The 26,286-nt window shown below is 44.1% G+C and overlaps 1 protein-coding gene and 1 pseudogene across 2 annotated transcripts; both read left to right on the top strand.

Annotated features, from left to right (window-relative positions):
* The first annotated feature begins 2,686 nt into the window (after positions 1–2,686).
* Positions 2,687–3,870, top strand: LOC128573753 (ADP-ribose glycohydrolase OARD1-like). 2 transcript variants are annotated; one of them, XM_053574130.1, is made up of 2 exons: positions 2,687–2,718; positions 2,854–3,870. In XM_053574130.1, exon 2 carries the CDS (start codon positions 2,886–2,888, stop codon positions 3,342–3,344), a length of 459 nt encoding a protein of 152 aa, XP_053430105.1. In that variant the 5' UTR covers positions 2,687–2,718; positions 2,854–2,885; the 3' UTR covers positions 3,345–3,870. The 2 variants fall into 2 exon arrangements, with proteins under 2 accessions (XP_053430105.1, XP_053430104.1); XM_053574129.1 differs by lacking the exon at positions 2,687–2,718 and having other exon boundaries at positions 2,750–3,870.
* A 9,134-nt stretch (positions 3,871–13,004) lies between these two features.
* On the top strand, positions 13,005–15,425 carry LOC128573926 (ralA-binding protein 1-like; annotated as a pseudogene).
* Positions 15,426–26,286: the final 10,861 nt, after the last annotated feature.

Raw genomic sequence — 26,286 nt, 5'->3', positions numbered from 1 at the left:
ACACACAGCCAATATCATATTGAATGGAGTTAAATTGGAATCATTTCCACTCAGATCAGGAACCAGACAAGGCTGCCCATTGTCTCCATTGCTTTTTAACATTGTAATGGAAGTTTTAGCTACCGCAATTAGGGAAGAAAAGGTGATCAGGGGTATCCACATAGGATCAGAAGAGATCAAACTTTCACTCTTCGCAGACGATATGATTGTATATCTGGAAAACACTAGGGACTCTACTACAAAACTCTTAGAAGTGATCAAGGAATGCAGCAGCGTCTCAGGTTACAAAATCAACATTCATAAATTGGTAGCCTTTATATATACCAACAATAGTCAAGTTGAAAAAACAGTTAAGGACTCTATCCCATTCACAGTAGTGCCAAAGAAGATGAAATATTTGGGAGTTTATCTAACAAAGAACATGAAAGAACTATGAAACTCTAAGAAAAGAGATAGCTGAGAATGTTAACAAATGGAAAAATATACCATGCTCATGGCTGGGAAGAATCAACATTGTTAAAATGTCCATACTACCCAAAGCAATATATAATTTCAATGCAATCCCCATTAAAGCTCCACTGTCATACTTTAAAGATCTTGAAAAAAACAATACTTCATTTTATATGGAATCAGAAAAAACCTCAAATAGCCAAGACATTACTCAAAAATAAAAGCAAAGGAGGAGGAATCACGTTACCTGATTCAGACTATACTACAAATCAATAGTGATCAAAACAGCATGGTACTGGCACAAAAACAGAGAAGTAGATGTCTGGAACAGAATAGAGAACCAAGAGATGAATCCAGCTACTTACTGTTATTTAATCTTTGACAAGCCAATTAAAAACATTCAATGGGGAAAAGATTCCCTATTTAACAAATGGTGCTGGATGAACTGGCTGGCAACCTGCAGAAGACTGAAACTGGACCCACACCTTTCACCATTAACCTAGATAGACTCTCACTGGATTAAAGATTTAAACCTAAGACATGAAACTATAAAAATACCAGAAGAGAGTGCAGGGAAAAACCTTGAAGAAATTGGGTGGGGTGAGTTTTTTGTGAGAAGGACTCCCCTGGGCAATTGAAGCTGCTTCAAAAATACACTATTGGGACTTGATCAAACTAAAAAGCTTCTGCACAGCCAAGAACACAGTAAGTAAAGCAAGAAAACAGCCCTCAGAATGGGAGAAGATATTTGCAGGTTATGTCTCCGACAAAGGTTTAATAACCAGAATCCACAGAGAACTCAAACGCATTAGCAAGAAAAGAACAAGGGATCCCATCGCAGGCTGAGCAAGGGACTTGAAGAGAAACTTCTCTGAAGAAGACAGGTGCACAGCCTTCAGACATATGAAAAAATGCTCATCATCTTTAATCATCAGAGAAATGCAAATCAAAACTACTTTGAGATATCATCTAACTCCAGTGAGACTAGCCTATACCACAAAATCCCAAGACCAGAGATGTTGGCGTGGATGTGGAGAAAAGGGAACACTTTTGCACTGCTAGTGGGATTGCAAATTAATACATTCCTTTTGGAAAGATGTTTGGAGAACACTTAGAGATCTAAAAATAGACCTGCCATTCAATCCTGTAATTCCTCTACTGGGCATATACCCAGAAGACCAAAAATCAAATCATAATAAAGATATTTGTTCCAGAATGTTTATTGCAGCCCTATTCATAATTGCTAAGTCATGCAATAAGCCCAAATGTCCATCAATCCACGAATGGATTAATAAATTGTGGTATATGTACACCATGGAATACTATGCAGCCTTAAAGAAAGATGGAGACCTTACCTCTTTCATGTTTACATGGATGGAGCTGGAACATATTCTTCTTAGTAAAGTATCTCAAGAATGGAAGAAAAAGTACCCAATGTACTCACCCTTATTATGAAACTAATTTAGGACCTTCACTTGAAAGCTATAACCCAGTTACAACCTAAGAATAGGGGGAAAGGGGAAAGAGAGGGGTGGGAGTGGGGAGGTAGGTGGAGGGAGGGGGATTGATGGGATTACACCTGCGGTGCATCTTACAAGGGTATATGTGAATCTTAGTAAATGTGGAATGTAAAGGTCTTAGCTAAATAACTAAGAAAATGCCAGAAAAGCTATGTTAACTAGTGTGATGAAAATGTGTCAAACGGTCTATGAACCAAGTGTATGGTGCCCCATGATCATACTAATGTACACAGCTATGATTTAATAAAAAAAAAAAAAAAAAAAGCTAGACAGGTGTTGTGGCAGGTGCCTTTACTCCCAGCTACTTGGGAGGCTGAGGCAAGGGAGTCACTTGAGCCCAAGAGTTTGAGGTTGCTGTGAGCTATAAGGCCATGGCACTCTGCCCAGGGTGACAGACTAAGACTCTATCTCACAGAAAAAAAAAAAATCAAAAAAGAAGGAACCCTTCCCAACTCAATCCAGGAAGTCTGTACTATTTTGACCCCAAAACCAGATTTAAAAAACAGTACAAAAGAAGAAAACTACAATCCAATATGTCTCATGAATATAGATGTAAAAATTCTTAACAAAATGTTGTCAAATAGAACCCCAAAATATATAATAAGAATTATACACCAAAAATAAGTGGGGCTAGTTCCAGAAATGGAAGACTGGTTCAATATCTGAAAATTAATCAATAATATCCATCATATTAATAGGCTAAAGAAGAAAAATTGGCTACCGGGAGGGGGGCGGCCATTTTAGGTGCGTGCAATTAAAGGCTGTAGCGGGATTGGTTCCGTATCTGGGTTGGTTTGCCGCTCCCCACCTACCAGGGTCGGAACTGGAGCCCTTTCCCTGTGGGGCGGGGACCTCCTAACAGCCGACTCCTTTGCAGCTGAAGAAATACATTCTGGAAATAGCCAACTCAGTAGCATGGCCAGCAGCCTTAATGAAGATCAAGAAGGAGGCAGAATCACGTATGTGAAAGGAGATCTTTTTGCATGCCCCAAAACAGACTCTTTAGCCCACTGTATCAGTGAGGATTGTCGCATGGGTGCTGGGATAGCTGTTCTCTTCAAGAAGAAATTTGGAGGGGTGCAAGAACTGTTAAATCAGCAAAAGAAATCTGGAGAAGTGGCTGTTCTGAAGAGAGATGGGCGATATATATATTACTTGATTACAAAAAAAAGGGCTTCGCACAAGCCAACTTATGAAAACTTGCAAAAGAGTTTAGAGGCCATGAAGTCTCATTGTCTGAAAAATGGAGTCACGGACCTCTCCATGCCCAGGATTGGGTATGGTCTTGATCGTCTGCAATGGGCAAATGTATCTGCCATGATCGAGGAAGTATTTGAGGCAACAGATATCAAAATTACTGTGTATACACTCTGAACAGATGAACGTCTTAGATGTGTCCATGTTCTCCTGTATCATATCTTCTGGGCCATATGACTGGGCAAACTGACCTGAAGATGGGAAGAGGAAAGTTTCACGTGAAGTAGTGGGTGTCACAGGACAGACTTGAGTTGCTCTATTCCAGTATTTGCACTAGGACTCTGGAGGAGGGATTGCTTTGGATATGTTTTGATATTTTTGCAAAAAGGTAAGGAGTAAGTGGCCTGATAGGTGTCAGTCTGGGAAACCAAATAGTTGGGCCTATGATCTGTTTTGCTCAAGTATGCTACCTGGTTTCGCAGCCACTAGGTGGCAGCATTGATTCTACTTCTCTGCTTTTTAAGAGGAAATTTCAGGAAGGATGATCATTTTCGTTAGTTTGGAATCTTTTGTCATTTGTACACTTGGTATTATCCTTATGTCATCACATTCACTCTAGGAGAGAGTTACGGGTTGTCTTGTTTTTGTTTTAATTACAAATTGAATTCTGCTTTGTTAACCAGGAATTTGTGGTAACAAAAATGGAAAAATAAACCTTTTTCTTGGGGTTCATTGACAAAAAAAAAAAAAAGAAGAAGAAAAATTACACAAGCATATCAACCAGTGCAGAAGAATCATTTCATAAAATTCTACACCCATTGATGATAAAAAAAAATCTCTCATGAAAGTTGAAATAGAGGTCAACTTCTTCAACTTGATAAAAAGTGTCTATAAAGAGCCCACAGCTAACATCATACTTTATGGTAAAAGACTGACTGCCTTGCCTCCTACAGTTGGGAACAGGACAAGGATGCCCACTATCCAATGCTATCCCAAATAATACTGGCTGCTCTAGCTGGCATGGCAAATTAAGAAAAAGAAATACAAAGCATATAAATTAGAATGGAAGAAATTGCCCTTTTTTGTAGATGGTATCATATTCTATCCAGAAAAATCCCAAGGAGATTCTACAAAAAAAGAAAGAAATGCCCTAGAACTAATAAGTGAGATTAGCATACAAAAATCAACTTATAGTAGCAATTAACAAGTGGACATCAAAATTAAAAATGCAATACCATTTGAAATCACTAAAAAAAGAAATTACTTTGGTACAAAAATAACATATCATTTACAGGACTCTTGTATGCTGAAAATTACAAAACACTAATGAAAGAAATCAAACATTTAAATAAATTGATGGACATACTGTGTTCATGGATTGGAACACACAATACAGTATAGTCAATTTCCCCAGATTATTATAGAGATTTAACTGATTCCTATCAAAATCCCACCATGATTTTTTTTGTAGATTAAGATTTGTAGATTAAAATGTGCAAACTTACTACAAAATTTATATGGAAAAGGAAAGGAACTATGATAGTTAAAATGATTTGAAAAAAATCAGAAGGAATCAGTCTGATTTCAAGATTTATTATATAGCTATAGTCAAAATACAGAATTGGCTAAGGGGTAGATCTATAAATCGAAGGAACAGAGTAGAAAACCCAGATACAGCCCTAAATGCAGTGAGCTGATTTTTGGTAAAGGAGAGAAAGAAATTCAATGGGAAAAGGATAGCCTTTTCACCAAATGGTGCTAGAACAACTGGACTTCCACAAGCAAGGAATGAAATTCAACATAAGTCTCACATCTTATATAATCAACTCAAATGCGCCATAAATTTTGATGCAAAATTATAAAACTTTTAAGAAGGCTATGTTAACCACTGTGATGTAAGTATTTCAAATTACATATAAAACCAGTACAATGTACCCCATAGATGCATTAATGTACACAGCTATGATTTAATAAAAAAAGAAAAAATATTCAAAAGAAACTTTTCAAGATCTGAGATTAGTCAAGAGTTGTTAAAGCTTACATCAAAATCTTGATTCACAAAATGAAAAATTGACAATTTGAATTTTAGCAGAACTACAAACCTTTCCTTTGCAAAAGATCTTTTTAAAAGGATGTCTCTCCAGACTGAGAGAAAATATTTGTAAACTATATATCTGACAAAGGACTAGTAGAATATATAAAGAATGCTTATAGTCATTTTTTAAAAACCCACAAAACTAATTTAAAAACAGGTAAAAGATATGAAGAAACATTTCATTGAAGATGTACAAATGGGAAATTAACACATGAGAAGATGTTCAACACCACCAGTCATAAGGGAAGTGCAAGTTCAGAGCACAGTGAAATATCACTATACACCTACCCTGTTTCCCCGAAAATAAGACAGTGTCTTATATTAATTTTTGCTCCCAAAGATGCACTAGGTCTTATTTTCAGGGGATGTCTTATTTTTCCATGAAGAAGAATACGGTACACATTTATTGTTAAATGAAAATAAAGGAAATTTATTACCTGTATAAGGTACGGTAGTATGATAGTTGTCAACACAAACCAGACAAACTGTGAATCCTACCTTCAGTCATCATGAGGGTGGCCCGAGCATCAGGCAGTGTCACCAGAGACAGACCAGCACTCACCACCTTCACCGCGTCCCATCTGCTCTGATCCTCCTGTTCTTCTACACACATCTGCAAAAGTCTCCTCCTCTCTCCCGCCCCGTGCTCACCGCTCACTCGGACCTCTGCTCTGCCTCCACACAGCAGTGACTTCAGGACTCCGCATAACGTCACTGGTTGCTAGATGCCAGTCTGGGTGGCCCTAGCAACCAGTTTACGGTAAATTAATTTTCATTCCAAGACAGAGCCTGAGGGGGGGGGCTTATTTTCGTTTTCAGGGGGATGCCTTATATTTCTTTTTTTTTTTTTTTTTGGCCGGGGCTGGGTTTGAACCTGCCTCCTCCGGCATATGGGACCAGCGCCCTACTCACTGAGCCACAGGCGCCACCCCAGGGATGCCTTATATTTCACCCAGAAGGAAACCTGTAAGTAGGTCTTATTTTTGGAGGATGTTTTTATTTTCAGGGAAACATGGTATCAGCATAGCCGAGATAACAATACCAAGTGCTGGTGAGGATGAGGAGCAACTGGATCTCTTACACATTGTTGGCAGAAATTTAAAATGGTACAGACACCCTGAAAAACTATTTAACAGTTTCTTTAAAATATTAAACATGCAATCACCATATGACCTAGTAATTACAGTCTTGGGAATTATCCAGGTGAAATGAGAACTTATGTTCACACAAAAGCCTGTACACACATGTGTATAGCAACTTTATTCATAATAGTCCCAAACCAGCCACAGCTCAGATGTCCTTCAAGGGGTGAAAGTTCAGAGTAGTCTCAGGACCGACACTACAGAAGTTCAGACTAGGAATGTGTGTGGCTTTCCAGAGAATGGACACATGACTGAAGTAGAGGTGGGATGTGTTGAGAGGCTGGGAGGCAGCAGAAGAGACAGTTCAATGTAGAGCTGAGTGGATCATAATGGAATCTCTAAGGCCGTGAACAAAATGGGTGAAACATAATTTTGTGTGTGTGGAGTCATGGGGGCCTATGTAGTATGCATATGGATGTGACGTGTAATGTGATACTGTTCAAAAAAGCTAGAACTCTTGAGTCAGGGGACGGCTTCTTAACTTCAGACTCACGTTCCCCTGAGGTACCAGAAGATGGCAACACATTAGCACATTTCCAGCTCCTTCAAGCTTGTTGCAATTAAACCGTCCTCTAGTAATGTCCCTACCATCCTGGAAAATCCTCCACGTAAAGGTTTATGATGCATGTCTGATGCATGTTTATGATAATATGTTGCACACACATCATTGCTTGACTTAAATACAGAGATTCAAAGGATGACAAGAGACCACGTAGTTCAGACTTCAACTTCAGGTAAAGAGTGTGCATCCTGCACTCTAAGCCAAAAGTCATCGATACTTGATAAAAGCATTGATTATTCTGCACAGATGACCTATTTGGCTTCATGGATTGAGAATCTCAGACTTGCTACTGTTCGTTTATTGAGAATTTAGACAAGTGGAGGTGTATAGTCAATGCCTTACATACGTTATCACATTAGAATTTACGGCAGCCTTCTGGCATAGTGATTATCCTCATTTTCCCGACGGAGGAAGTGAGGATTAGACCCCCCAGGAACCTCGGTAATGACTGAGAACCTAAATTGCCTGACTCCTAACACTCTCCCAATACACAAGACTCCCTCTAGGCGGAGCTCGTGTCTAAGCTTTTATTGCGAAGTGCCGCTCAGGGAGGGGGTCGTCTCTCGGCTTCTGGAATGTTTTGTAACCAATATAACCATTTATATGTTCGCTTTTACACCAACGAGAACCAACTTATCGATAAAATGGTTGATAATATTTGTTACAGGGGCACTTGATGTTTTTTCTTTTCATGACAATATAGGACTGAGATTACGTTGATACTCAAAATTCCCTGATTTGCTAACAAAACAAAACAAAAATGGTAGAAGTGGTGCGTGGCAGGTCAGCATGTACAACTGACCTTGAATGGTGGCTCCCAGCAGGGTGGTTTGGTGTTGGGCTGAGGACAGATGAGATAGCTGGACACGAAGGGTTCCTGTTTTTTGTTTTGTTTTGTTTTGTTTTCTAACTTTGGAAAGTTGGCTTTTCCCATTTCCTATTTCTACCTGGGGGCGGGGAGGGGCCGCAGAGGAGGAACTGATAGCACTTGAATGATACAATTTGAATGGATGAAAGGCAAGCAGGCAGAGACTCTGATGCACATTTACCTCTCCCACAGCCAGACACCCAGGGGAATCCCTGGTCCCACTATCGTCCTGCTCAGCACTTCACACTCACCCTCCAGACTCTGGTACCCACTCGGTGTGAGAAAGGGACCAAGATTCCCTTAAGGGTAAAGGAAACAGAAAATCAGAGGCTGCCGTCTTTTTATTTTTTAATTGGAAATGCCAAAGCCTATCAAAGTGCATATGACATGTGACTTTTCACTGGAAATAACATCTCTAATTTTTTTTTTTTTTTGCAGTTTTTGGCCGGGGCTGGGTTTGAACCCACCACCTCCAGCATGTGGGGCTGGCGCCTTACTCCACTGAGCCACAGGTGCCACCCTCTCTAATTTTTTTTTTTTTTTTAGAGACAGAGTCTCATTTTATCACCCCTGGTAGAGTGCCGTGGTGTTATAGCTCACAGCAACCTCCAACTCCTGGGGCTTAGGCGATTCTCTTGCCTCAGCCTCCCAAGCAGCTGGGACTACAAGTGCCTGCCACAGTGCCCGGCTATTTTTTGTTGCAGTTTGGTCAGGCCCACGTTGGAACCTGCCACCCTCCATATATGGGGCCAGTGCCCTACCCACTGAGCCACAGGTGCAGCCCAACATCTCTAATTTTTGACAAGCAGGCTTTGGATATATGTAATTTCTGTAAGTTGTGTAACATTATGTAAAGTTTAGCATTCTCTCTCTTTTACAAACGGAGAGAACAAAATGCCATAAAATGAATTTAGCAAAATGGCCATCTCATGTGCCCTTTTACAGAGAGTAAAATGTCATCTGGAAGGATGGGAAGTTGAATGAACAGGGAGCGGCCATAGATTTTGGGCCAGACATGCTGAACCAGTGAGGTCAGCTAGTGGCCATAAGTGTGACTGAGGTGTGTTAGCAATGCCACTTGCTTTCCTCCAGCCATGGTTAACTTCACTGAGGTGGATATAAGAGGGGTGAGCAAGTTGAAGCAAGAACTTTGAAGGGCACAGACAAGGAAGTGATTCCAACAACTGACTCTCACCTGAAGCCAGGTGGGGCAAGAGTGACAGCATGTGAGCAGGTGAGCCACAGGTGCAGGAGATGGGACAGCTGCATCCACAGACTTGGTGTGGGAAGGTACCAGAGGGAGGAACAGCAAAGGGAAGGGGTGTTGCTCTTTGGCAGGATAGGTCTGGAATTTAACCATGGGCTTGAACAGCTGCAGAGACAAGAAGATTATTGGCAGGGAAGTGAGAGGCCGGTATACTGGAAATATTATTTACAATGATACTGATGGATAGGAGAGTAATGGAGAAAATGACAATAATGTAGGAAGCGAAACCTTCAAGGAAGAATTCCTCACTACCCAGGCTTTGGTAGATAACTGAAACCACAAGGATGGGGGAGAAACAGTTTGCCATGGGAAAGAGGAAAAATATTTTCAGGAAAGTAAAAAAGACACCCACCTGCCTTGAAGCCCACAGATACACAAAAAGTGCAGGGAACAAAATGCCCACATTTTGAGAGAGCCGATGAGGGGAGGCGTGAGGGGTCACTCAGAGTTTCAAAATCTAATATGGTAGACACCAGCCCCTGTGGCTACTGAGCTCTTGAAATGTAGCTCGTGTGACTAAGAAACTTAACATTCAATTGAATTAAGTTAACAACTGAAGTCATGCAAATTTTTTTTTTTTTTTTTAATGAAACACAGCTTTATTAGTCTGGTAGGATTGCATTTCATTTTGACCATTGAAAGCTAAATTGGCCTCCATGCCAGGATGTCCCATGCTGGGGTCCCCAGCCTCACACCCACCTTGCTACTCAGTCTGCTGGTCAGCCTCTAACGGGTGAAACCTCAGGAGACTGTGGCCAAATGTGGCCTCTTCACCTGCCCTAAAGGATTCAAATGGTGTGGTGATAGCTGCTGCCAGGAGAATGAGTTCTTCTCCAGCCCCTAAGGTCATTATGAAGCCCACCCAGGCCTATGCCCAGAGATGCCGTCTTCCACAGCTTTAGGCCTGAAGAATATGCTGAGCCTCTGAGGGGCACTGACAATCTAAGCTGAGGTGCCTCTGAGCTGCCTCTTTCCTGGAATCCTGCCATCAGCAGCCTCTCCTGAGACTTCTGGGACCCCTGGAATGTCCCACCCACCTTGCCATGGCTCTGATCCTCTTTGATTTAACTTATTACTTTTTCTGCTGCTGTCCACCCAGCTGCTTCTCTTGTCCCAAGTTGGGCTAGAGTGACAGTATCTGCCCTCGCCCAACTCCCGTTAGAGGCTGCCAGAGGAAAATGCCATCTTCTGGAAGTGCCCAACAGTGGAATGGGCTACTCTGACAGGTAGTAAGAGCCTCATTTCTGGAGGCATGCAAATGTCTAGTGGACAACCAGCTTTGAGACATTTGGGGGGCTTCTTTGAGACCCACAAGAGGTTGGATTAAATGAACTCTGAGTCACCGTCCAACTCCCCCTGAACAGAGAAGACCTCGTTACACTCCTCAAGTGCACAAAACACTTGTACTCACTAAATTTTAGCTGTTGTGAAAAAAAAGAAAAGACGTGCTCTATATGTAAAATACACCAGATTTCAAAATATGAAGCACGTTACCTCATTAACGTTCTTATAGTTTTTTATGTTGCAGTATTTTAGGTTACATAGATATTATTGTTTGGCAGTTTGGATTTATTGTGCTACATAAATACATTACTATGTAAAATTAAGTTCGCCTGCTTCTTTTGACTATAAAATTTAGAATTACGTATGTGGCCCTCATGGCATTTCTGCTGGGCAGTGCTGGTCCACAGAAAGAATATGAAGGGAGCATCTAGAGGAGGGCACTTAGCTGACAACTGACCAAGTGGCACAGAGGAAATTCTTCAGGGGTTGGTGGAGCCTGGAAGAAGGGTTTGGAAAAATAGATGCATAGTCTACGCGCATGGAGAGGGACAGGTGTCTCAAGGCTGAGGGATCCCCCGGGGGTCCTGGGATACACAGAGGCAAGAGCCATAAAGAATTAAGTCCTGATGTCTTCAAGGCAGATAGTAGTGGCCACACTGTGACCAGAGGAGAGGAAGAGCTCCAGGTCTAGCCAGTGACCCCAGTGCACTCTGCCAAAAGTGGTAGAACAGAAACATTTTGAAGGAAGCACCCAACAGGATTTGCTAACAAATTGCAAGTGGCCTATAGAAGTAAAAGAAGAAGCAAGGGTGACCTTAAGACTTTCCCTGAGTAACTGCAAAGATGGACTGGCCTGTCCCCACCTGGGGAAGAGCACAAGTAGAACATGTGGGGTCTGGCAAGTGACCTGAGTTCTCTCTGGGATAGATTAAGTCTGAGGGTCCTGCTTAGACCATTAAATAGAGATCTTGAACAGGCACCTTTCTACAGGGGTCTGCAGTTCACAGGAGGAATGAGGCTGGAGATATAAATCTGAGGGTCCTTAGTACACAGATGGTCCTTAGTACACTTCTCATTTGAAGTTATGAGACTTGAATTCTGAGATAAAAGAATTATAACTCAAGCCACAACCATTTTCCTGTTGCATGCTAAATAACCATTATATAAATAACTCCCAATTCATGTTGAAGGGCACATTTTTTTTTTTTTTGCAAGTGTGCAGTCTCATAGACATTTGACTCAATCCAATATTGCTATGAATGTGTATACCCTGGACACATACCGACTGACAGCAGAAAGGATCCAGAAGCCAGACGGGTGTTTTTATATTCATAGTGTAGAAATCCTATAGCCACTCATCGAGAATGTTCTCCCCTTTGCTCACCTTACTCATAAGTTGCTCTTGGCTCATTGCAAACATTCACCTACACACTTGGAATTTTGTTTATGATAAACAAAATATTGGGTAAAAGTCTTTTGAGCTAAACCAGTCACACCACCCCACCTAAAGAAAGCCACTGCCTCCACATTAAGTCAACTGCTGAACAATCAATCCTCTCACCCAAACCCGGGGCACAGAGGTCTCTGCAAGAAATTAACCAGCAGCATACATTGCATCAAACGAAACAAAACAAAACAAACACAAAAGAAGAAGGAAATTGCATCAGATGAATCCTTCTTCCCTTTTATAGTTCCTTGGTTAGCTAAGAAAATGTAAATAAACTCTTGATTGTGACTGTTTAATGGTGGGTTTGTTCTGCATTCCACTTCCCTCTGGAACTCCACCCCTCCTAACATATGGTTGCCTCCCATCCCTGGACATAATTGGGGAGGCATTTAAAAATGGCTCCTAAATCAAAGAGAGGATAAAGAATCATACAAGTTAGCAGCTGGAAGGTGATCATTAAATTACTAATTTTATTGATAGAGAAGTTGAAGCCCAGGGAAGCGAATTTTTTTTTTTAATTTCTTTTTTGTGACCGATCATTTGCCCAGTCTGGAGTGCTATGGTGTCAGCATTTCTCACAGAAGCCTCAAACTCCTAGGTTCAAAGTGATCCTCCTGCCTCAGTCTCCCAAGTAGCTGGGAGTACAGTGACATGCCATCATACCTGGCTAATTTTCTTTTTTAAAATTTTTAGTAGAGACAGGGGGTCTTGCTCTTGCTCAGGCTGGTCTCCAACTCCTGAGTTCAAGGGATCCTCCTGCCTCAGCTTCTCAGAGTCGAACTAATTCTATTAAACTCAAAACCAGTTAGTAGCAGAATCAGAAAGAGGCCAGAGCCTAGGCCCCTTTTTCTGCTTTATCTTTTAACCTATAGCCAGAATATACACTCAGCTACAATTGTCACAGTTACCAAGTTGCCAGTATTGTGTTATCTGTCCTTCCCTATTTGTACTAGCTTGTTTTAAAGCAGAGCCAAGATACTGGATTATTTCTCTTGTAAATACTTTCATGCTTCTTTAACTGTTAGGAATATCTTTCAAAGAAAAACACATGCGATTGTAAACAGGCGGAGGCTGGGCGGGGAAGGGATGGGGCGCCCGCGGCCGGCCTGGGGCGCAGTGCAGGAGACTGCTGCTCCGGCGGCGTGAACGTAGGGAGGCAGTGGCTGCGGGGGCAGGCACAGGTGTAATGGATAGGTAACAGAGAAGACCTTGTCAGGGCATCAGCATGACCGAGTGCTTCCTGCCCCCCACCAGCAGCCCCAGTGAACACCGCAAGGTGGAGCATGGCAGCGGGCTCACCCGGACCCCCAGCTCTGAAGAGAGCAGCCCTACTAAGTTTCCTGGATTGTACCGTACTGGTGAACCTTCACCTCCCCATGACATCCTCCACGAGCCTCCTGATGTAGCGTCTGATGATGAGAAAGACCATGGCAGGAAAAAAGGAAAATTTAAGAAAAAGGAGAAAAGGACTGAAGGCTATGCTACCTTTTAGGAAGATAGCTCTGGAGATGAAGATGAAAGTCCTTCTAAAATGAAGAGGTCCAAGGGAATCCATGTTTTCAAGAAGCCCAGCTTTTCTAAAAAGGAAGAGAAGGATTTTAATGGCTCAGTGAGTAGGGCGCCAGCCCCATATGCTGAGGGTGGTGGGTTCAAACACAGCCCCGGGCAAACTGCAACAAAAAAAATAGCCGGGCGTTGTGGCGGGCGCCTGTAGTCCCAGCTGCTCTGGAGGCTGAGGCAAGAGAATCACATAAGCCCAGGAGCTGGAGGTTGCTGTGAGCTGTGTGACGCCACGGCACTCTACCGAGGGCAGTAAAGTGAGACTCTGTCTCAACGAAAAAAAAAAAAAAGAAAGAAAAGCACAAAGAAGAAAAGCATAAAGAGAAGAAGTCAAAAGACTTGACAGCAGCAGATGTTGTTAAACAGTGGAAAGAAAAGAAAAAAAAGAAGAAGCCAATTCAGGAGCCAGAGGTGCCTCAGGTTGATGTTCCGAATCTCAAACCCATTTTTGGGATTCCTTTGGCGGATGCAGTAGAGAGGACCATGATGTATGACGGCATTCAGCTGCCGGCAGTTTTCCATGAATGTATAGATTACGTAGAGAAGTATGGCATGAAGTGTGAAGGCATCTCTAGAGTTTCAGGAATTAAATCAAAAGTGGATGAGCTAAAAGTAGCTTATGACCGAGAGGCGTCTACAAACTTGGAGCAGCATGAGCCTAACACTGTAGCCAGTTTGCTGAAGCAGTATTTGCGAGAATTTCCAGAGAATTTGCTTACCAAAGAGCTTATGCCCCGATTTGAAGAGGCTGGTGGTAGGACCTCAGAGAGTGAGAAAGTACAGGAATTCCAGCACTTGCTCAAAGAACTGTCGGAATGTAACTATCTTCTGATTTCCAGGCTCATTGTGCACATGGACCACGTCATTACAAAGGAACTGGAAACTAAAATGAATATTCAGAACATTTCTATAGTGCTCAGTCCAACTGTTCAGATCACTAATCGAGTCCTGTATGTGTTTTTCACACATGTGCAAGAACTCTTTGGAAATGTGGTTCTAAAGCAAGTGACAAAACCTCTGCCATAGTCTAACATGGCCACGATGCCCACGCTGCCAGAGACCCAGGTTGGCATCAAGGAAGAGATCCGGAGACAGGGGTTTCTTTTGAATTGTTTACATCGAGATCTGCGGGGTGGGATAAAGGATTTATCTAAAGAAGAAATATTGTGGGAAGTACAAAGGATTTTGACAGCTCTCAAAAGAAAACTAAGAGAAGCAAAAAGGCAGGAGTGTGAAACTAAGATTGCACAAGAGATAGCCAGTCTTTCAAAAGAGGATGTTTCCAAAGAAGAAATGAATGAAAATGAAGAAGTTATATTCTCCTTGCCCAGGAGAATGAGATCCTGACAGAACAGGAGGAGCTACTGGCCATGCAGCACTTTCTGCATGGGCAGATTGCCACCGAAAAAAGAAGAGAGAGAAGGCCTCGGAGCTGAGATTGCAGAGATTCAGAGCCGCCAGCAGCATGGACGAAGGGAAACCGAGCGAGAGTGAGAGTGAGGACGAAGAGGAACCGCAGGGCCTTCTAGAAGATCTACAGAGACAGAATGAAGAGCTAGAAATAAAGAACAATCACCTGAACCAAGCGATTCACGAGGAGCGGGAGGCCATCACCGAGCTGCGCGTTCAGCTCCGCCTGCGGCAGGGTCACCGCGGCAAGTCCGATCAGGCGGCGCCAAAGGACAAGGAGCCCGAGCGGCGAGGGGGCATGGCCCAGCCGCCCAGAGTTGGGGTCGTGGAGGCCAAAGCAGCCAAAGAGCAGCCAAAGGCAGGCAAGGAGCAAGCGAAGCCATCCCCAAGCAAGGTCAGGAAGGAGACGCCCATCCGAGCGGCCTGGTGTGCTGGTGGTGGAATCCTCTAGACTTACAAGGACCTGTGCACCTTACTGTAATGCCGAGAGCTGCGGGTGCGCTCTCTCGCACTGTCTATTCTGTAAAGATGTCTTCTCTTCTCAGAGACCCTTCCTCTTTCACACGTCTGACCCCTCACAGCAGGCTCAGGTCCGTGGGAGGTCGAAGCAGAGGGCACATTGCAGGCTGGTAGGGACAGATTAGTTTTCCAGACAGTGTCAGCTTATTTGAAGATTAATTTTCTTTGTTAACTTGGGCAGCGCCTGTGGCTCAGTGAGCAGGGCGCCGGCCCCATATACCGAGGGTGGCGGGTTCAAATCCAGCCCCGGCCAAACTGCAACAAAAAAATAGCCGGGCGTTGTGGCAGGCGCCTGTAGTCCCAGCTGCTCGGGAGGCTGAGGCAGGAGAATCGCCTAAGCCCAGGAGTTGGAGGTTGCTGTGAGCCGTGTGACGCCATGGCACTCTACGGGAGGCAATAAAGTGAAACTGTCTCTACAAAAAAAAAAAAATAATAATAATAACTACTTAAAAGAAAGAAAAGCAAAAAGAAAAACACATGCTATTGGCTCAACACCTGTGGCTCAAGTGGCTAAGGCGCCAGCCACATACACCTGAGCTGGCAGGTTAGAATCCAGCCTCGGCCCCCCAAACAACAATGATGGCTGCAACAAAAAATAGCAAGGCGTTGTGGTGGGCGCCTGTAGTCCCAGCTACTTGGGAGATAGAGGCAGGAGAATTGCTTGAGCCCAGGAGTTGGAGGTTGCTGTGAGGTGTAATGGCACTCTACCCAGGGTGACAACTTGAGGCTCTGTCTCAAAAAAAAAAAAAAAACATGCTATGAAATAAACCAATAAAGCTAATAATTCCCTTAATATCATCTAATACCTATTCATATTTATTCCCCTAATTCTCAAAAGTATCTTTTTTCTTTTTTTTTTTTTTTTTTTTTTTGAGCAGAGTGTCACTATGTCGCCCTGGGTAGAGTGCCATGGCATCACAGCTCATAGCAACCTCAAACTTTTGGGCTTAAATGATTCTCTTGCCTCAGCCTCCCAAGTAGCTGAGACTACAGGTGTTTGCCACAAAGTCTGGCTATTTTTCTTGGTTGCAATTGTCATTGTTGTGTAGCAGGCCCCGGCTGGGCTCAGACCTGCCAGGCTTAGGGTACCTGACCAGCGCCCTACTCACTGAGCTATGGGCGCCAAGTCATCAAAAGTATCTTTTTATATTTGTTTGAATCAGGATTAAAAAGGTCCACATATTGCCGGTTCTTTTTTTTTTTTTTTTTTTTTTTGTAGAGACAGAGTCTCACTTTATGGCCCTGGGTAGAGTGCCGTGGCATCACACAGCTCACAGCAACCTCCAACTCCTGGGCTTAAGCAATTCTCTTGCCTCAGCCTCCCGAGTAGCTGGGACTACAGGCGCTCGCCACAATGCCCGGCTATTTTTTGGTTGCAGTTTGGCCGGGGCTGGGTTTGAACCCATCACCCTCGGTATATGGGGCCGGCGCCTTACCGACTGAGCCACAGGCGCCGCCCATGTTGCAGGTTCTTATGTCCCCTTTAGACGACAATAGTCTTTTGCTGTTAAAGGTCCCTGTCTGTCATCCAGGCTGGAGTGCAGTGGTGCTATCAGTTCATTACAGCCTTGAAGTCCTAGGCTCACGGGATCCTCCTGCCTCAGCCCCCTGAATAGCTGAGACTATAGGCACACACCCAGTTAGTTTTTCTTATTTTTTGTAGAGATGGGGTTTCACTATGTTGCCTAGGCTGGTCTCAAACTCCTGGCCTCAAGTGATCTTCTTGTCTTAGCCTCTTGAATCACTGGGATTACAGGTGTGAGTCACCAAGTTCAGCATTGTGGCAATCTTATATCTCTTTTTGCTCTAATGCCATTGACGTTTTGTAGAGGGTGGAACAATTACGTTCTCGGATGTTCTATGTTTTGAGTTTGGTCTTCCGTTTCCAATGGTGTCATCTGTGTCCTATGGTTTTCATCTGCTCCCTGTATTTCCTCTATATTGGAAGATTCAGATTCAGCCTTTTAGGCACGAAGAACTGATAGGAGATATTGTGCTTTTGCTGTGGCTAATTAGTGGGATAGCTCCTTCTATGTTTGGTGACACTAAGGCCAAACACTTGGCAAGTTTAGGGGGTGTCCACCTGATCCCTCCATGGTAAAGTCCCCTACAAACCTTTCACAGGGTAGTTTCAACGTCTCTTTAGAATCACTGCCTGGAGTCATTGTTTAACTAATGCTTGCAAGAAGATGATTTTTCTAATTCTATCATTCCTTTTGCTTCTTTTAGTTAGAATTCTTTTTCTATAAAGGAAAAATTGTCTACACTCACTTATGGGAGATTTAAGAAATAAAGAAAATGGGCAGCACCTGTGGCTCAGCGGGTAGGGCACCGACCCCATATACTGAGGGTGGCGGGTTCGGGCCCGGCCCCAGCCAAACTGTGGCAAAAAATGGCTGGGCATTGTGGCGGGCACCTATAGTCCCAGCTACTCGGGAAGCTGAGGCAGGAGAATCTCCTGGGCCCAAGAGTTGGAGGTTGCTGTGAGCTGTGTGACGCCATGGCACTCTACTGAGGGCGATAAAGTGAGACTCTGTCTCTACAAAACAAAAAAAGAAATAAAGAAAATAAAGGGGGGGGGGGAGGAAAACATTTCCTTGTCAATGACTTGGCATTCCTGCAATAGAGCTGATCTAGGAAGGTGGGATAAATGTTTGACTCCATCTCTTTATCCATTGTCAGAGAACTGGCTATGCCCCGAAAAATTCTAATGGTGACAAATGCAGGGAGTTTTGCTGTTGTTTCGTTTTGTAATTGTACCATTATAATATGTTTTAGTCCATTGTAGACATCTGCCTTGGTGCCAAAACTGTGCACTGTCCTGTCTTAGGCTAGTGGAAGCCCCTTCAGATGGGTGAGGTGCGCCTTTGACTTTATTCTCTTGGTTCTTGCTACTGTCCTTGCTTGGAAGGAGTTCTGCATTCCTCATACACACCCTGCCCTAGACCTGGGATAATGCACCTTCCTCCTGGTCCAGAGTGAGTTGTGTGATACCTACTACCTCCCTGTTCCTTGGGGCTTATCTGGGCTGCTGTCTCTGTCTATGGTCATTAGAAGTTGGGTCTTACTCACTGCTTTGGCAAGATATGGTGAAAAATTTTGCTCTGTGACTTCTACAGTTTCTTTCTTTTAAGGCTTATTAAGGCCTTTGCATACCCATGGCTCATGTTTCGCTTTGTGTTTCGTAATGTTTTATAATGTGGCTACTTCATAACCAGAGAGGCAGAAGCAGAAGTAAACGGGGAGAAGGAAGAACCTTCTGAAGGCTCAGATTGGCCCTTATGAGAACCCAGTTTTGGCCAGGTGTGTGGCTTACACCTGTAATCCTAGCACTTTGGGAGGCTGAAGCAGAAGGATTGCATAAGGCCAGGACTTCGAGACCAGCCTGGGCTCGGTGCCTGTGGCTTAAGCGACTAAGGCACCAGCCACATACACCTGAGCTGGTGGGTTCGAATCCAGCCCACGCCTGCCAAACAACAATGACAGCTGCAACCAAAAAAATAGCTGGGTGCCTATGGTCCCAGATACTTGAGAGGCTGAGGCAAGAGAATCATTTAAGCCCAGGAGTTGGAGGTTGCTGTGAGCTGTGATGCCACAGCACTCTACCCAGGGTGACAGCTTGAGGCTGTGTCTCAAAAAAAAAAAAAAAAGACCAGCCTGGGCAATAGAGTAAGACCCTGTCTCTACAAAAATACAAAAATTAGCCAGGGATGTTGGTGCACACCTATAGTCCCAGCTACTACGGAGTCTGAGGCAGGAGGATCCTTTGAGCTTAGGAGCTCTCCTCACCAGAGGCTGGGGCCTTTGGCCCAAAGGGGCTGATTAGGCTAAGGCAGATTCTGGAATAGAGGTTTTGACATCCAACAAAGAACAAATTTCTACCTATCACAATGCACACCCTACTCTTTCCCCACCTCTGGGAGTCAGAGATGAATGAAGTGGGACTCAGATGCAGGGAGAAGTGGAGGGTGTGGAAGACAGCAGGCACAGCGTGGAGCTCAAAGGGAAGGGGCTCAGGGCAGGAGTGGGCTCACTGCTGGAGGAAGGCTCAGGGATACTTGGTTTATTTAGCTTGATGATGTAGTTGTGAAACCACTTTGCTCTGAGCACTCAGGACTCTTACCATATCCTCTGTCATTTGCATAACAAAATATCCACATCTTCAAATAGCATCAGATCATCCTGGGCCCTGGTATGTGCAACTGAGGGAGCTGTGGCCACCACCTAATGCAGGGGATTAGGCAGAGGGGGAGGTACTGTGGCCCTGACAGCCAAGCAGCCAGAACCGGGGGTGTCCCAGCAGGGGTTCATCATGGGGTGGGGGGAAGCCACCAGTGAGGCCTAAGTCAGGGACATGGCTGATGCCACCAGACCATCTAGAAACAGCTGGCTCCAGATCAGTAAATTCCTTTCTCATTCTCTCCCTCTGCCTTCCAGAAGCCCCCTTCTCCAGACTGCTGTGTGGTCTGGGACAGGGACAAAAGTTGTCAGGACAGGCCATGTGGTTCAGAGAAGGTCACTCAGAAACTGAGTGGAGGCCACGCATGGTGACTCATGCCTGTAATCCTAACATTCTGGGAGGCTGGGGGTGGATTGCCTGAGCTGGCAGGTTTGAGATCAGCCTGAGCCAGAGTGAGAGCCCGTCTCTAAAACAGAGCTGGGTGTTGTGGCAGGCACCTGTAGTCCCAGCTACTTGGAGGCTGAGGCAAGAGAATCACTTGAGCCTAAGAGATTGAGGTTGCTGTGAACTGTGATGCCATGGCACTATAGGAAGGGCAACAAAGTGAGACTCTGTAAAAGAAAGAAAGAAAGAAAACAAAAAGAAACTGAGTGGAAAGGATGATCCTGGGTGGAGGTGCAGGGACGTATGGGAAAGGAGCTTTGGGCGTAAGGGTTAGATCAAGCTATAATATCTATAATTCTTGGCTCTAGTTACATTTTCATTTGTCCAGATAGAATCAGTCTGGACAAATAGGTTAGTTTGGCTCAAGGAAACTAGTTTAGATAACATAAAGGTGAGAATAATTCAAGGTGGTTGTTCTTACAGATGAAGAAGGGAGTTTCCTCGTTCTCCTAGAGAAGCGGTTCTGAACCAAATACTGGCCTGGCACCAGCTAGAAACAGTGGCTAGGGCCTGAAGCACACTGTGGCTTTGTGATTATCCTTAGGGTTCTCTATGGTTAGCACACCAGGGGCCAGAGAGCTTTCCTAGTGTCAGCCCTACATATCTTCCAGCCAGCAGGGACTACAATAATGATTTCTAAAGACCAACCAGCATTCTGGCATTAGACTAGATGCTGCATGCCTATCTCTAACCCATGCTATAACTTCTGCCAATCGGGCACTATAACTTCATTTTCTTTTCAGAAAGAGAAACTGAGGCTGAGACAGATGGATTCACACAGGTGGAGGCGGGATGCAAATACATTAGATATTGTAGATGTTGAGCTGCACAGGGGGTAATGGCTAGTGCAGGGCTGGCCAAGACTTGGTGAGATTCTAGGTGTCTAGCAGGAATCTCTGGATTATGTGAAATTGTAAGAAATTCTTGTGCATCAATTAGTAACTGCAGGGAAACTGAGAACTCAATGACAGAAGTTGCAGCATTGAGCCCTGCCCAGACTGAACCTGTCCAGCCCAGGATGCGCCTGGGGCCACAGCAAAACAGGCATCACGTCTGCATTTTTGGCATCATTAGCCATCAGCTTCCTTATTTCCTAAAGTCTTCCTGTTGTGCCCAGATCTCGAAATCCCCCACAAAGACCACGGAGCCGAGTCCGATGCAAAAGCAAAAGGGCCGTTTATTGCAAGTTCAAACTTGGGCTCCCAGGGACTCCGCTACAATGGATCCAAGCCAGGAGCCCCGAAATCTGTAACAGGGGTGTTTTATAGTATAGTACAGCAAAGTAGGTGTATACAAGTTAAACAAAGGGACCGCTTCTGGATTGGCTGCCACTGGTCCTGCCGTATGGCCCACTCCAGAAGGCAGTTTCTGATTGGACACCAATGACTCAAGGTGGAAAACTGGTGATTCACGGTGACTCATCAGTTTTGAACAAAATGGCTGACAGAAGCCAAAATGGCTGAACCCTTAAGATGGCATCAGTCTGGTTCTCTCATTCCAAAGTTAAAAATAATTGCAAGAGGCCAGGTATGGTGGCTTATGCCTTTAATCCTAGCACTCTAGGAAGCCCAAGAGGGAGGATCCCTTGAGCTCAGAAGCTAGAGACCAGCCTGAGCAAGAGTGAGACCCCATCTCTACTAAAAATTGAAAAAGTAGGGTAGCGCCTGTGGCTCAGTGAGTAGGGCGCCAGCCCCATATACTAAGGGTGGCGGGTTCAAACCCAGCCCCAGCCGAACTGCAACAAAAAAATAGCCTGGTGTTGTGGCGGGCGCCTGTGGTCCCAGCTACTTAGGAGGCAAGAGAATCACCTAAGCCCAGGAACTGGAGGTTGCTGTGAGCTGTGTGATGCTACGGCACTCTACTGAGGGCGATAAAGTGAGACTTTGTCTCTACAAAAAAAAAAAAAATAGAAAAAGTAGCCAGTCATGATGGTGGGCACCTGTAGTCCCAGCTACTTGGGAGTATGAGGCAGGATAGCTTGAGTCCAGGAGTTTGAGGTTGCTGTGAGCTTGGCTGATGCCACTGCACTCTAGCCTAGTGGGACTCTGTCTCAAAAATAAATAATAATAGGGTGGCGCCTGTGGCTCAGTGAGTAGGGCGCCAGCCCCATATACCAAGAGTGGTGGGTTCAAACCCAGCCCCAGCCGAACTGCAACAAAAAAATAGCCTGGTGTTGTGGCGGGCGCCTGTGGTCCCAGCTACTTAGGAGGCAAGAGAATCACCTAAGCCCAGGAACTGGAGGTTGCTGTGAGCTGTGTGACACTACGGCACTCTACTGAGGGCGATAAAGTGAGACTCTGTCTCTACAAAAAAAATAGAAAAAGTAGCCAGTCATGATGGTGGGCACCTGTAGTCCCAGCTACTTGGGAGGCTGAGGCAAGAGAATCGCCTAAGCCCAGGAGTTGGAGGTTGCTGTGAGCTGTGATGCTATAGCACTCTACTGAGGGTGATAAAGTAAGACTCTGTCTCAAAAAAAAAATAAATAAAATGATAATAATAATAATTGCAAGAGGTACAAACATTTTTGAGACTCCTCTTTGAGCCAAAGGCATCACCACTAAAACTCTACCAATGTGCTTATAGAGTTGTTGGATCCAGACTCTAAATATTTTTGTGACAACTATGAAACACTTTAGAAGACCAAAACCATAGCTTAAGCCCTGAAAAGGGAAGGGAAGGTGGCACACGAGGACACTGGGGCTCACCCTGCTCGTGGCTCCTCCTCCAGGACCAACGGGAAAAGTAAACCTGGTCTCTGGAGTCCTGGGGTGTCCAGATCTGCTCTCTGTATTTCTGCTGACTCATTCTGGTGGCCTGGTTGTATGTTTGGCAACTTCTCCTGTGTGCTAATATTTATCTGGCTAACCTTCATCTGAAGGACCTGGGGTAAGGTAACTTCTTCCAGAAAGAATTTGCATTTACTTCTGCAGGGTGCCCATGGAACAACCTACCGGAAAGCATTGGAAAATAGTTTTCTTTTTTTTCCCTCTTATCATGTGGTAGTGTAAATTCAAATCTGGAACCTGTGCCAGGACAGATCTATGACCTGAAAATTTTGAAGGGACTTTTCTCCCCCTAAACCCTGAGCGGAGACCTGAGATAAACTGATAGAAATTTGTGGCAGGCTTTTATTTTTTAGTTTTTTTGTTTTGCCACAGAGTCTCATTTTGTTGCCCAGGTGAATGCCATGGTGTCAGCCTAGCTCACAGCAACCTCAAACTCCTGGGTTCAGGTGATCCTCCTGCCTCAGTCTCCTAAGTAGCTCGGACTAGAGCTGCCTGCAAGAATGCCCACCTAATTGTTCTATTTTTGGTAGAGACACAGTCTTGCTCAGGCTGGTCTTGAACTCCTGAGCTCGAGCAATCCTCCCTTGTTGGCCTGTCAGAATGCCAGGATTATAGGAACTGCTATGCCAGACCTGCTATAGGCTTTTATTTTATTATTTATTATTTTTATTTATTTATTTATTTTTTATTTTATTTTTTTCAGTTTTTGGCCGGGGCTGGGTTGGAACCCGCCACCTCTGGCATATGGGGACAGCGCTCTAGTCCTTTGAGCCACAGGCATTGCCTCCTTTTTTATTTGTTTAATTTTTTTATTAAATCATATCTTTGTACATTGATGCATTTATGGGGTTCAGGGTACTCCTTTGAAATTCTTACATTGAACTAAGTAACACATCCATCACAATTATACTCATTTCTTAATAGTTTTAAAATGTACCATTGCATCATGCACATTAGGTGAGATCCCCCCAAATACCCTCCCTATTTTATTTTATTTTATTTTATTTTATTTTATTTTATTTTATTTTATTTTATTTTATTTTATTCTGAGACAGAGTGTCACTATGCCACCCTGCGGTGGCATCGTAGCTCACAGCAACCTCAAACTCTTGGGCTTAAGCGATTCTCTTGCTTCAGCCTCCCAAGTAGCTGGGACTACAGGCGCCCGCCACAACGCCTGGCTACCTGATGGTGTTCCTGGCTACCTGATGGTGCTCCTGGCTACCTGATGGTGCTCCTGGCTACCTGATGGTGTTCCTGGCTACCTGATGGTGCTCCTGGCTACCTGATGGTGTTCCTGGCTACCTGATGGTGCTCCTGGCTACCTGATGGTGTTCCTGGCTACCTGATGGTGCTCCTGGCTACCTGATGGTGTTCCTGGCTACCTGATGGTGTTCCTGGCTACCTGATGGTGCTCCTGGCTACCTGATGGTGTTCCTGGCTACCTGATGGTGCTCCTGGCTACCTGATGGTGTTCCTGGCTACCTGATGGTGCTCCTGGCTACCTGATGGCGTTCCTGGCTACCTGATGGTGTTCCTGGCTACCTGATGGTGCTCCTGGCCTTTGTAGGGACTTCAGTTCTACTTCTCCTTCTTGTGTGGGCCAAAGATATCAATTATCTCCCGTCCCACCACAAGGCCTCTGAAACTCTGTCCCTGGTGTTCAGGAATGCCCAGTAGCTTCAATTGTGGTTTTTGTCTTTAAAAATTTTTTTTGCTATCTCAAGATTTTGTCTATTATTTTAAATAAACATTTGCTTTGTGGTTGGAAACCAGACACTAGTTAAAGTAACGAAGACAGATTTTAATCAGTAGTAACTATTGCAACAGAGAAAAGAGTCCAGGGAGAACTGAACTGAACTTCGATTACTACAGGGATGACTGGGTGTTTTCAAGGGAGGCTGAGGGACAGGCAGGAGGTCAGTAGGACTCAGTAGAGCCAGGGAAGTGAAGGACAAAAGCTTAGGCATTGTCAACTAGACTGGACCAGCTAGCTGTGTGTGCTGGATGGGTGGTTACCAGAGTCAGGACCCGTTTCCCTCATAGGCTATGAGACAGGCCTGGCCCTCAGATGAAACAAATAGTAAATTCTTTCTGCAGCCTTGTGTTCTCTTAGGCAAACATTTAAGGGACAGGGATCATCCTACAGATGGGGCCTTGAGCTCTTAGAAACTATGTTTATCTTTGCTGAAATCTTTGTAGGCCAAAGTTGAGAAGTGGGCTAAGAAGAGCCTGGCTAGAGTTTGGACAAGGAGAGTCTGGGTCACCGACAGGCTTCTACATGTGCAGCAGCAGACCGGGGGCCTTGCCATCCCCTCGCCAACCAATAGCACCAAGTTCCCTAGAGACACACAGTCTCCCCCCACAGCCCCGTTTCCATGCAGGATGGAACCATGAGTCTTGGTATCCCGCACTTGTCCAACTCTTGGACTCAATGAGACTAAAAAAAGAAAAGGAAAAGAAAGTTCTATTGAATTTGCCTATGTTTTTGCTGTTACTTTGTGTTTTTATTTTTTGATAATCCAACATTTCTTCTTTCATCATTTCCTTTATGTTTAGACCCCTTCCTTTTATTGCTTCTCAGCTTTTTGGCTAAAATCTAGAGTCCCTCCTTTAGCCTTTCTTTTAGGGTAGGTCTGCTGGCAACAAATTCTCTTAGAGTCCCTTGATCTGAGAATGTCTTGGCTTCTCCCTTTCTGAAGGATACTGCAGGATATAGAATTTAGAGTTGACAGCATTTTTCTTTCAGTGCTGGTTGTTGTGCCCTTTCTGGCCTCCAGTCTCTGAAATGTGCTGACATTGACCTGTTCTCACACTTAGGTTATGGGCTGTTTCTCTCTGGCTGCTTTCAAGATTTTTTGTTTTACTAGGATGTGTCTTGGTGTGAATTTCTTTGGGTTTGTTTGTGGTTTGTTCGGCTTCTTAAATACCTAGATTTACGGGTTATTTTCTCCCAAATTTGGTGAACTTACAGCTATTATTTTATTGCATACTTTTTCAGGCCCAACCCCTTTTTATTTTCCTTCTAAGACTCTGAAACATGAATGTCGGGATTCATTTATTTTAGTCCCACATGCTCCTGAGTCTGGGTTGGCTTTTTTCAGTCTATTTTCTGTTCAGACTGAGTAATTTCTATTGTGCTATCTTCAAGTTCTCTGATTCTTTCCACTATACTTTCCATTGTGCTGTCGAGTCCATTTGTTGAGTTTTAAATGTATTATCGTATCTTTTTGTTCTAAAATTTTGAAAATTTTGTTCTTTATATCTTCTTTGCTAACATATTTTCATTTGTTTCAAGCATGTTTGTAATTGTTTGTCACAGCATTTCTTTTTTAATTTTTTTTTTTTTCAGTTTTTGGCTGGGGCTGGGTATGAACCCGCCACCTCCGGCATATGGGGCTGGCGCCCTACCCCTTTGAGCCACAGGCACCGCCCAGCATTTCTTTTTTAAATTTTACTTTCTTTTTCAAATTTATCCTTGTTATGGAATATTAACAGGGAGCTTTTATTTATTTATTTATTATTTTTGAGACAGAGTCTCACTATGTTGCCCTT

This window comes from Nycticebus coucang, chromosome 21, assembly GCF_027406575.1.
Source record: "Nycticebus coucang isolate mNycCou1 chromosome 21, mNycCou1.pri, whole genome shotgun sequence".
Lineage (NCBI taxonomy): Eukaryota > Metazoa > Chordata > Mammalia > Primates > Lorisidae > Nycticebus > Nycticebus coucang.
The sequence above is the reverse complement of the archived record's forward strand: the minus strand, read 5'-3'. Positions and strand labels throughout refer to the sequence as shown.